The 13,222-nt window shown below is 35.7% G+C and overlaps 1 protein-coding gene across 2 annotated transcripts in view; it reads left to right on the forward strand.

Moving 5' to 3' along the window:
- LOC138185385 (neuroendocrine convertase 1) overlaps window positions 1–13,222 on the forward strand; it is a 162,438-nt gene extending 149,216 nt beyond the window's left edge. For both annotated transcript variants that reach the window (XM_069124259.1, XM_069124258.1), the window contains 13 exons: window positions 166–270; window positions 497–730; window positions 937–1,083; window positions 1,729–1,795; window positions 2,426–2,697; window positions 3,332–3,544; window positions 4,216–4,316; window positions 5,290–5,355; window positions 8,062–8,214; window positions 9,974–10,143; window positions 12,522–12,655; window positions 12,826–12,957; window positions 13,069–13,222. In XM_069124259.1, coding sequence (XP_068980360.1) covers window positions 166–270; window positions 497–730; window positions 937–1,083; window positions 1,729–1,795; window positions 2,426–2,697; window positions 3,332–3,544; window positions 4,216–4,316; window positions 5,290–5,355; window positions 8,062–8,214; window positions 9,974–10,143; window positions 12,522–12,655; window positions 12,826–12,957; window positions 13,069–13,164 — 1,890 coding nt within the window. In that variant the 3' untranslated portion in view covers window positions 13,165–13,222. The remainder of the gene's footprint in view (window positions 1–165; window positions 271–496; window positions 731–936; window positions 1,084–1,728; window positions 1,796–2,425; window positions 2,698–3,331; window positions 3,545–4,215; window positions 4,317–5,289; window positions 5,356–8,061; window positions 8,215–9,973; window positions 10,144–12,521; window positions 12,656–12,825; window positions 12,958–13,068) is intronic.

The raw sequence follows: 13,222 nt of genomic DNA on the forward strand, positions 1-13,222 counted from the left end.
TAAAAGAACTACTGGTAGATGAAAGCAATACGCAGCACTGCACGTCACTATCACGTTAATTTAAATTTTTATGAAGCCACTACCATGCCCGGCGTCACGTTAATTTAAATTTTTCTGCCGAAATTGCAATCTTTCCGATTTTTCCATACGAGGTTCTTCATTCAGGTCTTGGGCTTCGAAGATACGTATATATGGCTCAAAGACGGCAATGGTGGTCAGAAGAAAAGGGGTGGAGTTTGGTTAACAAAACCACTAAATTCAAGCAGCAAGGTAATGGATAGATTTTTTAGAATTTGATTGATTTTTTTAATAAGACATATGGATAAAACGTGATTTTCTACTTGCGTTATATTATACTTTTTAGCCATTTATATATCTTTTCACGCTTTATTTCGATCGTTTTGATACAAGCTTTAATCCTAGTGATAGTTCCAGAGTTAAATTCTTTTTAAACTACGATATTAGGTTCTACCAATACGATTTTTCAATTTTGAAGATCATTTGGGCAGATCAGCAGAAAACGATCGAGCGACACAAGCGCGGTTACGTGCCATTATCTAGCTTCGACTCGGAGAAACCACTGATAAGGGAGAAGAGACTGGAGGTAGATCAGTATCATTTGAATAACATCAAGGAGGACGACAAGGATTGGCAAGAATTTTGGCAGGAAGATCCTCAAGACTCTAGACTGATGTTCAATGACGAACTTTGGGATCAAGAATGGTACCTGGTAATTAAACTCATTCAAAATATCCTTAAAAATTGCGTAAAAATTGATTGAAAACGTAAGAAAAATAATTCAAAAAAGAAAGGAAGAAACACGTAGAAAGAAATCAATAATAAGTGAAATCAATAAAAAGGAATTGTTGGTAAAACATTTAGTGGATGACTTTGCTATCTGACGATAAGACAAGGCTTCCTTATCAACTGTTGCAGCAAGACACGAGATCGAACAATGCTCTCCCTAAGCTGGATTTGAACGTACTGTCCCTCTATCGACTGGGGGTAACTGGTCGAGGCGTGAGAATCGCAGTTTTGGACGATGGGTTGGAATATACCCACGACGATTTGCGAAATAACTACGTGAGTAACGAGAAACTTTGCTTCGAGCTACTCTTTTTAGCTCATAGATGACGAGAGGGATCATTTAAAATTGCACCCTGTAATTTTTTTGGATATTTTATATTTTTCTACTTCTATCAACGATTTTTAGCTTGTCAATTAATCTTATAATCAATTTATTGAATTAATGCTAGAATTCTGATATTAGTTACATATTCTAGTTCATAGGCAACCGAGAGTGGACTTTTAAAATTGCATCCTTTGATTTGAAATTTTTAACCCTTTTTTTAAATCCTTTTTTAATCCTGAATTTTTTAACTCTTAAAAGCTACCGTCAAAAGAAATCGTGTTAATTCCATCGTGATTGAAACTTCATCCCAGAGAGAGAGAGAGAGAGAGAGAGAAAGAGTCTTTTTTATTTTAGAAATCAATAAAGTCTAACAAATGAAATTAAATAAAAAAGTGAAATTGAATTATTACCATCCAGTGTTAGATGAAAAATAGAAAATTTAATGTAAAACGATAATGTTAAGAAAAACTTCGCTCGAGGTGAAATTTAATCCAGGATAACCTTCCAGCGTTACAAGATTTCTATTTTTGCTCTTTCATCTACCAAGATCATTATGTAGTGGTTTACTAATTAATTTTATGAATTTGCTGATCTAGGATCCTGATATTAGTTACGATGTAAACGAGGCTGACGATGATCCTTTGCCACGATACGAATTATCAGGTATGAATTATCAGATTAAATCGCTTATACGCTTAACTCCGATATACGTTTTCAGTGAATATATATTATACAGATTATCCTGAAGTAGTATTACAATCCTATCACGATAAATACAAAGGTAGAAACGAAATTATAGCTTTTGGTTGAGCTCACATTCTTCTAACCGTTTATTATAAAAACTAAATACGTGACTTTATATATCATATCGTAAGATTTACGCGATCAGCAAAGTTTATACCGAACTGAATGCCGTAACTTTATACGTCATATCACAAGATTTGCATCGCCAAGAAGGTTTATCAAGATTTACCAGGAACATAATATCTCTGCAGTAATCCTCCAATTTTCATACTTTAACCTTGTCCCCGTTTTATCAAACAAAAACGACTTAATACTCTAAGATCTCGTCTATCATAGAAACAAAGCATAAAAACTTACTAAAATTATAACGATCAAAAAATACGATTTAATCAAGAATGACCTAGAGAAGGCAGAAAGACTGGACATTCAAAGAAACATCTATCTGTCTAATCAGCACAAATCACGTTTCCTATAAGAATTTTTCTTCTCGCGCGTAATTTCATCGAACATTACTTTTTCGCGCGTAACAATTATTCAACGCGTCCTCAGGGGTGAACGGCCATGGAACGAGATGCGCAGGGGAAATAGCAATGGAAGCTAACAATCGGAAATGCGGCGTGGGCATCGCTTTCGAGGCTTCAATCGGCGGCATCAAGTTGCTCGATGGTTTGGTAAACGATCGCGTTGAGGGAGAAGCGCTAGGATACAAACCGGAACTGGTGGACATTTACACGGCCTCGTGGGGCCCAGCCGACGATGGGAAAAGTCTAGAAGCTCCTGGCAGGCTAGCCAGCGAAGCTCTCGAACGTGGTATCGCTATGGCGAGTATAGGGGTAGGAGGGGAGGGATAAAGCGAATCGAAACTTAACTCTTTGAAACTGAACGTTTTCGTTTAATCATAGACGGATGAGTCGAGTTAGCGAACAGCAACGAGAGCTCGAGACGCTTTATGTCACTCTCGGCATAGATCAAGAGTTTCTAATTACTTGGAACGTTAATTACCTTGAAACGAGAAAGTTGTATTAACGTCGTCATTATAACACGCCCACCAGGAAGAATATTTTCTTCGTCACCTGGCAAACTGGTGAAAACAATGAAAATTCATCATCATAAAAATCTTGCTTTTTCATCCGGACTAAAAAGTTTCCTGCAATTCTAATTAATTCTATATGAGAATATACGAGATACGCCATAAATGGGTGTCACGAAGCAGGTAGAAAATACACGGCGTGGTAGTGAACAATTAAATATTCATGTAGAATAAATCGTGCGAAAGGTCGAGAAGCATAGGCCTCGATGCATATTTATGTCGTGGCTGGATATTTATCAAACGATTCCTCGTGATAACGTCATTTTATCTGATTCGCGTAAAAATATCGTTTTCAAACTGGATAAAGATAATAACGCATGTAGTACGCGGCTTCTTAAAGTTATTGATTTGACACGATTATTCAGGGCAGAGGCGGCAGAGGTAGCATTTACGTGTGGGCTTCCGGGAATGGGGGCTTGAGATCGGACGACTGCGGATGTGACGGATACGTAGGAAGCATTTATACCATCGCTGTGGGATCTGCTAGTCAAACTGGAAGATTTCCATGGTACGGTGAAAGCTGTCCCGCAACGTTGGCCACCACGTATAGCAGTGGCGCTTATCACGATCAAATGATAGTAAGCGATATTGTACATGTCTCATTTTCTATTACAATTGAAACTTGATAACTTGAAAATCTATATGAGGCAACTGATCAACTTCACTTTCTATCAATTGCTTAATTTCATTATACAAATACACAATTAACGTTCAATTCTCAAGAAAGAAATGACTTACTTCTATAAAATCATTGATCGCAAGAAGATGATACAGTTAATTCCAAAGATAATATGATATGATTATAAGTAGACAAATGATGAATAATAGTGTTAATAAATATAAATAAGATAGTGTCATTTTCGTTTCGAAAACCAGAAAAAGGATCGAAAAGGAAAATCGATAAATGAATAATAAAATTATTTTAAAAATGGTAATTAATTAATTTCTAAACCTCTAAAAATTGAATTCGTTCTTCTTTGAGCACCTACAATTCGGAAAATATTGATCGTAAAAGCCTCGTAAGATGCGTCTTCAGTGGATTCTGTGTGTTTACCATTCTTAAACTCAAAAAACTTGATAAAACAAGATCTTGATAATTTAAAGATTTTAGATGTCCTTTTTGGCATTGAAATGTTCGAAATTGAATCGTTTGAAATTTTGGATTATGTCAGAATGGATGAAAGTACTACTGGGACCATTCCCTGCAGCTAATGGAATAATTTAACGAACTGTCTTTTTATGCTTTCAGGCGACAACAGACTTAAGAAACACCTGCACCACGGGTCATACTGGCACTTCCGCGTCCGCTCCATTAGCTGCAGGAATCCTGGCCTTAGCTTTACAAGTAAAGTACGAGCTCGTTAGTTTCCTTTTTTCTCGGACCCACTGAAATATCTGTTCTATTTAGAGGCGGGTTGGGGCCATCACATTTGCAGGAAAAATCGTTAAATGCATTAGCGCGACTATGGTTGAATCTCGTTAAGATTCAAGTAACTTCGACCACAATTCTTAAATGGGTCTGCAGAATTGAATATTTGTACGAAGTAGAACATGTATTAGCACCAAGGAGGTCGCGTTACTAAAAATTCCATCACAGCATGGAGAAATAGAGTGTAGCAGATTTATATCAAGCAGATATTGGTCATTTCTGCTTGAACCTTAGAATCAGCAGACTAAATATTTCCTTCGTTGCGTTCATTTTTTCATTTCCTTCTCTCGTTTCTTCCTTTATTCTTCTCTTTTTGCTATTTTACTTATTTCCTTTCCTTCTTTTATTCTTTTGCCAATTTCCTTTTCTTTCTTATGCTTCTCTTCTATAGATCTGTATTTAATTAATATATATGTGAAATACATAATACGCTATCAGCAAAGTTAAAATGAAAGGCAGGAGGAAAGAAAAGTTCCTTTCCGTATCCGATATTTATTCACCACAGATTCCCCTAATCTCTTTTTCATTTATGAAAACGTTGTTACCGGAAATCTGTGGCTCCGACGAGGAAACGCTCGTAGCATAAATCCATCCATGCGAAATTAACATAATACAGGACTCGATTAAAAACTTATCGTTATCTCGACCGTCAAGAAAATTTCAAACAAACCACGTGTTCGTTTCGTCTATGAAACTACGAAACTTGCCGGCATCAACGTTTCCCAAGGGTTGTTTTAAGCAGTTCAGAAAAACACTTTGGGGGCTATTTTCTTGTCTTGGACCGATCTAACTTGTTCCAATCAGATTACGAAATATTCCATCATTCACTCGCTATAAGTACTTCTTCGAAACATAGTTGCAACCATCAGAATAATTTATGTATTGTCCTTGAAGCAAAGATTTAACCTGGAGGGACGTGCAGCATCTCATCGTTTGGACGTCAGAATATAATCCACTCAGGTATGTTTAATACTATATTAGATTGTAACATGTATTTGTAACATGTATTCTGCAGAGACAAACAATTTTAAAATCGGATACGTAATCAGTTAATTCCATATCACCAAAATTGTGATTTTATTTGATTTTAAGTCTAAACATATATTTCCTTTTGATAATTTAAAAATGTAGCTTGCATTAGTACCAAACTAGTAAGAAACATCAAAATAGTGATGATATAAAAATACGAGTTAACTTAATGACCGTATCTCTGGCTGAATCTGGTTCTTTTCACTTTTAGCCATTTCATATCAAAATATATCCTTTTTAGTCATGGAGTGACATTAAAGTAAAAAAAATTAACAAAAACGTACTTATCATATTTTTCCCTGTGCTCTTCACTTGCCTCGTCTTCTCCGTTTGCAAATAGAGATAGGAACGGAACGAATTTATATTCCGATCCGATATATCAAAATTTCCAAAACCTTAAATTTCCATAGTTCAGAAACGACCCATATCTGAATAATCTAATCGATATTCTTAGAAACTAGGAACCTTTCTCTTTGATTCCTTTTCTTATTCATGTCGATATCACTTTCTGTATTCGAGATACCATCGGTTGAAGAGAAACGTAATTTTTAATGCAACGCTATCGCTGTCCTTGTCACACACCCGAAGTTCTCACTCTCACCATCGCCATGACCTATCCCACTGCCGCGCCACGTGCTTTGGTCAGTGACAGGCGCTAATGCGGTTTTTCGTTAATACTACTTACGTCGTACATATTTCCGGGAGAAAATGTAGGTCAACGTTATTTGGGCATGCCATTCATGACCCTTTACGTTTTCATTCTAAGTTTGATGTTTTATATTTTCGAAATGGTCAAGCTATCGATTTGAAACATCACTGTAAAAGGTGTACTTTTTTCTACTTATGAAGTACGTTAAATTCATCATTTTTGGGATATCGTAAATCAAAGCGACGAGCATGCAGTGTATATAAATGGTGTCATAAAATTCTCGAACCCGGTATAAAAAACATGAACACATCCAATAAGAAATTATCATATTCTATGTTCTATTCTGTTTCTTTGAAACACGACTTCGATGTAATACATACTTGAAAATTTTTTTTCAAAATATTTGATATAATTGCTTGGAAATATTATTGAAATTATTAATATGAAATGCTGTTTACGACACGCGTTTACATTTTTATCTTTATGTTATTTTGATATGCTTTCCTCTTAACAGTAGTTTTCAGTTTTTGATACGGTATAAAGTTAATCTGTATGATCCCATTTTTTCACGAGTATCCTCTTTTAAACAGATATATTATTATGCAGACTTCAAGTGTAACGATACATAAAAGCTTGGATTACAAAATCAGCTTGAATCAGTATTCACAAATAACTAGTTTGCCATACTGTCAGAGAATTCAAACTACTAGAACGCCAGTCCTAGCTCCAGTTCGCGAATTTCATCGGAACACCGTTTAACGATAATTGTGATCAATTTTAATTAACTGCACTACATTTATATCCATCGAAATGCTTATCCAATTTCAAGCAGATCGCGGTGTCGCTATCTGGATGTATCATGGTTGGATTATTCGGGGAAAATATCTCGCCGAATTCCCCAGGTTCTGAAAAAAACTTTGTCGCGATATATGAAGCCCAAGTCGATCTCGTTTTTCTCCTTGGGCACCGCGAACCGTTGGTGGATTGAAGCATTGTGTCATTCTTATTCGTTCCGCGACGGAGAGGAAATGTAGGTCGTGCTGTTTCAACGAGAAACGATAATTGCAGTGAAACGAACAGGAAGCAGAGATCGTTTCTTTCTTCACTAAAGACAAATGCCACGGCTTCTGTGCTGTAACGCGCACCTGATCAACAGTCAGGGTCAAGATGTGCTTGCACCATTCGAGCTTTCCTTTTTATACATAATGAGCTATATAATAAATTAGTTCATAATAATAACTGTGATTTTATTCCGATTTTATCCTGCTCGACGATAAACGAGATAATTACATTATTTTGACACGAAAAAATAAATAGAGGATTAAAATGATGCCAAAAAAATATACACGTAGATTTGGATTTATTAAGAATGTTCTTCATGTCGAGAATTTCATGTCAAGAACTTCATTCACGTCGTTCAAAGAGCTGGTGCGATACGTCGAATTCAGTGACCTGATTGCGCGATTGTATCGGGCTCTCAGCGAAATGCGACCAACAATGCCTTATTCTGTATCGATGTTGCTTAAATAAAATCGTTTATTGGCTAAATCGATGTTTGTTAAAGTCATAGATTATCGATCTATGTTGCATCATTACTGCGGGTTTTTATAAAAAATCAAATTTTTATGGACATGGTTAAGACTTTTATCTATCTCCGAATATTATGATTTACTATGGATAGAACTTGGAATCTACTATGGATATCTTGAGTGCTTTTGCGAATTAAGTATATTTCCGTCCGTAAAATAATCCTCAGAAAATTTTAATGTAAAAACACAAAAATTCCGGAAGCAATTTAGAAACGAATATTGGATTTTTGAAAGGAAGAAAAAGAAATAGAATTACCGGCGAGTGTTTCCCTAGCAAAATGGAGGTTCTTTGCCGCGTGTAAAAAGGGATTACACCAACCTACGTCGGAAACCGTATCATTTTACGTTGGCCGTTCTTTCTTTCGCGCTGGCAGACCCCGTAATTGCATCAACTTTCAGGGAGAATCCAGGCTGGTTCAGAAACTCTGCTGGACTTTGGTTCAACTCACGTTTCGGATTTGGACTTATGAACGCGCACGCTTTAGTCTCGGCCAGTTACAACTGGACTACTGTACCGGACAAAACCATCTGTAAAGTGGAATTCGCTAAAGCGTAAGTAGAATTACGAGAAAATTTCGTTATTGACTTTCATAGCTTACAAAAATAATTGTATTTATCATAAAAGAGTATTTCAGCGATTCAACATTTTCTTCATATTCGAAAGAAAATTAGCACGAATTCAAACATATATTAAACCATATCTCGTATCAAAATGTGTCTGCGTAAAATTACGGTTAAAAATTAGTCAAATTTACAGAATGTGACACAGATATCTACGTGTTCGTTAATCGATAATGTGTACGTGTTCCGTTGTAGCTGAACGGGCTACATGCAAATACTACGCAAGCGTACGTAGAACGTAGCACACAGGGTCCATTTAGATTACCACGGTTAAAACGTAATTCTGTACGCTGTTTTGAACATCGTGAACCTTGAATACTAAAACAAGCTTCCCAGCTTGCGAACCTGGTATTTCCACCCACTATTGCGCCAACTTTTACATACATTACATCTCGACTTCCACTAAATTCATGAAAATTTAATCACTCTTCCATTACTAATCGATGCCCTTTAGTTAGTTAATCCGATGATATATTAATCATAGATTTAGAAGTTAACGAACACAAAAATTTAGTTCTCGATTTAACCCCAACGAAACTTTAAATCTAATTAAAATTAATTCTAGAGAGATTCATAAATAAGAAAATTGTTGTATCAAAGAACAGGAACGAGTTACTCGTCGTCCTCGGTTTCATGAAAGGAAGTTATACTTTTATCATTTTATCCAGTTGAAGAATATTAAGAGATGCTTGTTTCCTCAGGGAATGCAGGACGTGTACTTCTCTCAGGTAGAAAACAGAGATACGAATTACGTCGCAAGCAGTTTCATGCAATCAGAGCTTGAGCTGATATTCAGGTTGTGTCCTTGGTCCTTTAAAAAGTGCAGCAAAGCCCGGTGACTTTTTACGTCGTTAAACTCAACATACGGGAAAGTGCTCTTCACTTATTCGTTGCTGCACCGTAAGGAAAGCATAGTCGAAAAAGTGGAACGTCTCGAGGATTTCTCGTACATTCCTCACCCGTCAGTTTACTGTTTCTTCAGATAAGAAGTAGCCCCGTCTCCCCCTTTCAACTAAACATGTTCCGACACACTACAGAGTGCAGTCAACATTTTTTGTAAATTTCAAACGTAACATTTTCGTGTCACATTTCTTCTAAAAAAGTATTCTACTGAAATTTCAACGTCAACAACTTCCTTATCCTAAAATGTTTGTGGCTGTTGTTTCAACAACATTGTAACTTAATTATCAAATTAGAATATTCCGATAGATCGTCGAAGCGACTAACGTTTTCATACCATTGCACTTCCTTTGCAAAATTCTACTGGAATATCAATATAAAAAATTCTCTTATTCTTAAATATTTACGATTATTATTTAACTATCTCATATTTGACTCCATTTTTACAATAATTATCAAATGAAATTTAAAATGTAATCGACTCTCGAAACGCTCTTAATAGTCCAGACTGACATATTCATTGCTCTGTATTAACTTTCAGAAAGAGTTCCACTGGAATTACCATAATTTTCTCGTCCTACGATATGTAGAACTGTACATTTAATTGATATCTCATGTAATTATCAAATGACGTTTAAAGTCTTATGACTATCGAGATAGGACGTGCTTCGGTCTTGATAATCGATATTCCAGAAAGCTTCAACATGTTCTATTGACAAGACACGGATGTATCCGGAAGCAACCCACAATTTACTCACACATATATAAGAAAATATTCTGTTTGGCTTAGAATCGACAAGAAGTTGGCTTATGGAAATACCAGGCGGTTACAATTCGAGACGGAGAACGAGTGTCGATCGGAAGGAAACGAGATTACGTTTTTGGAACACGTGGAAATCGAGGTCAACCTCGAGTACAGTCTTCGTGGTGCACTTCAGATGTATCTGACTGCGCCCTCAGGTATGCACTTTTCATTTGTGTCAACTTAACTCGTCTCTGATATTTGTGTATATGCTATGAAACACTCGACACCAGGAGATAAAAGAAATTTATCCAAGAAAATAATCGCTTCGAATATACAGAGATATCCTAGGTATTTGAATATCTGGTACAATTCGAATAGATTGTGAATATTATTCTTGTTACAGTATTTTCAAAATTATAGTCGAGGAATATTTTCCCATTGTCAAACGTTTCCCTGTTCCCATAGCTGGAACGAAATACTCTGCTTAATCTTTAAGGATCAACATAGACAGTGAACATTCCGTTTCCAATAACATCGTAATATTATTTTTTAATCATAAACAATAATTTTCCTACTCTTCGTCGAATATTAACTAACGATGAAATATTTAATTTCATCTGCTTGATTTTATACAACGCGCAATGTATATGTACATATTCCTATGGTAAATGTATTATCTTCCGCAACTTTAATTGAAATTGATACCATCAAGCAAGAATTGGTTTCAAATTTTACCAGTATAATTATGACAGTCGTATCTCGTTACAGTGCTAACGAAATTTCGAAATATTTCGTGCAAGACAGTACAGTACGATACATACAAATATTCTCTGGTAACTGTACAAATATTTAATGTACAATTACAATAATTTAGAAGTGTGCCAATACTTATACACGATAATGTAACTATAAAAAGGCCTTTTATTGATACAATGCCTCGACGATTTTCAATAATGCATCCGCGCTGACCCGAGGTTTCTGTTCAAAGGCTTTAAGGATGAAGTGACGCGTAAAACTCTCGTATGCACTGGAAAGATGCGTTTGAATGTAGATTGAAATGTCTGTTTCGGTCTGTTGCGTATTTATCGCCGCGTAACACAGCTTTTACGGCGTTTGCGGCGTATGACGAGAGAAAAATGCTCGCGAAGATTCGCGAGAAATAAGATTTTTACAGTGTACACACTTGCAATCGAGATACACGTCGTATCTCGAGATCGATTTCGTGTCGTGAACTACCGTTTCTAACAGGAGGAACAGTCAGGAGTGTAGATTTATGGTCGGGTACAACCGTTTACTTTCTAAAGAGAAATTTAGCGAAAAATCTTCTACTTTCAACCTTTTCGACCCTTGAACTTTCAAAGGTTCTACGTGCAGGCGAGTATTGTGAGTGATGCATTATTCTTTTGCACTTAGCAAGCACTTTCATGATATCTCTTTCTATCAGTTCTAAATAATTAAAGCCGGAATTTTCATAAGAAAAAATTATATGTTTCTGGTGTATATATAATATAAAATGTTTATAAAATAAATAATAAAAAATAAAAAATAAATTTTTGTCATCTATACATATACATTTATATCAGATTGTTGGAACGATTCAGAATAAGAATGCACCTCTATCATTCGAAATATATTCTAATTGAAAAATTGTTAAACTTCTTTATAAGATAAAATGTTCTATGAATTTGTTGTTGAAAAGATCAAAATAGCTGCTGACTTCCTGAGCTTCTATTATCATACTCGTATCTTTAATGTTTGATTTATTTCCAAATGTAATATTTAAACTGCCGATCATAGAAGACTAGTTGAATAAGATCAAGCTATTCGATATCGATTCGTCATTAATAATTTTTATCTTCTGTAGTATGACCGCACCGCTTAGCAAGTCAAATATACATAAGTTGAACACGCGAGAAACCGAGTGAAATTGGTATATTCGAAACGGTGAATAAAGAGTTTATTTTACAAGTTACGATACGAGTGTAACACGTGCTTTGTGTGTAAAATAAATTTCTATTTATCAAGTAATTAAGTTTCTGACACCTTATGCGTTTTGGAAAGAAGATTACTAGTATGAGCACAGGTAATATGACGTAAAAACGATATATAGCAAATGATTCCACCGTAGCAGAACTGAATCGTGCTGATGAATTATTAATTTTTTTATCGAATAAAGATAAAACGCTTCCTCGTTTTGTTTTAGTTTTTCCGTAAAATTTATAACAGGAGCATTTGCTCTGCGTTCGACGTGCGATCCTCGTCATTGCTTGATTTTAACTACGTACTCCGTAAAGGACTTTTGAAACGATACTCCGCGATTAACAGGTTAAATAATCGCACATACCGTGATAAAAGCTCGCAAAGAATAACATTTGTAATTACTATTTTTCTCTGCATTTCGATTTATGCAACTGATTTGCATCGCTTCTAGGTAATCGATATTTATCGATAATAGTTGTTTATTTATTGTGAATTTGTCCGTCACGACCAATATACGTAACGCTTCTATAATGTCACACAAAATGTAATGCTAAGAGTGGAATAAACTTGTCATACAATCTAATGAAATTAATTCTTTTCGCATGGCCTCAAGGGACACGGGTACAGATACTAAAGCCAAGAAAATTGGACGATTCAACTGCGGGTTTCGAGAAGTGGAAATTTATGTCTGTAGCGTCATGGGGTGAGGACCCACGTGGCAGCTGGTTTCTAGACATTCTCGACGAGGTAAATCATCATAAAAAAAAGAGAAAAAAGAGAAAAGAGAACATTTCCTATTAACCTGACAAAGTTACAATTTCTTCCCCATTGAGTAACAACGAATGGGATTTTCAATTGAGTGGAACCTGTATATATGTACTGTATATATGTATATATACATATTCGCATCTCAACAGATCGGACCAAAAGAGAATAACGGCACGATAGAAACGTTTACGCTGGTTTTACATGGGACCAGAAAAATGCCAGAATACCGAAAAAATGGGCCGCGAATTTATAACCAGGACTACAATCGAATGCAAAACATCGTAAGTATTATAGAACTTACCGATATTTCAATGAGTTGTAAACGTGCTGTGTGCTCGTCCCTAATATTTTTTACATTTTACATAAAAAATGTACGTGTACATTTGTCACAGGACGAGGATCAATCATCTACGTTCAAAAAGAAGCTGGGATTACTCATGCAAGAGACAAACGATATCTATGAAAAAGATTGGTTGGAGTTTTTGTGAATATAAATTCTCCGAGGAATTAAATTGCCCTGTATTGTGCGCCAACGAAAATACAATA

Source organism: Bombus flavifrons, chromosome 12, assembly GCF_040668555.2.
Source record: "Bombus flavifrons isolate JBK064 chromosome 12, iyBomFlav1_principal, whole genome shotgun sequence".
Lineage (NCBI taxonomy): Eukaryota > Metazoa > Arthropoda > Insecta > Hymenoptera > Apidae > Bombus > Bombus flavifrons.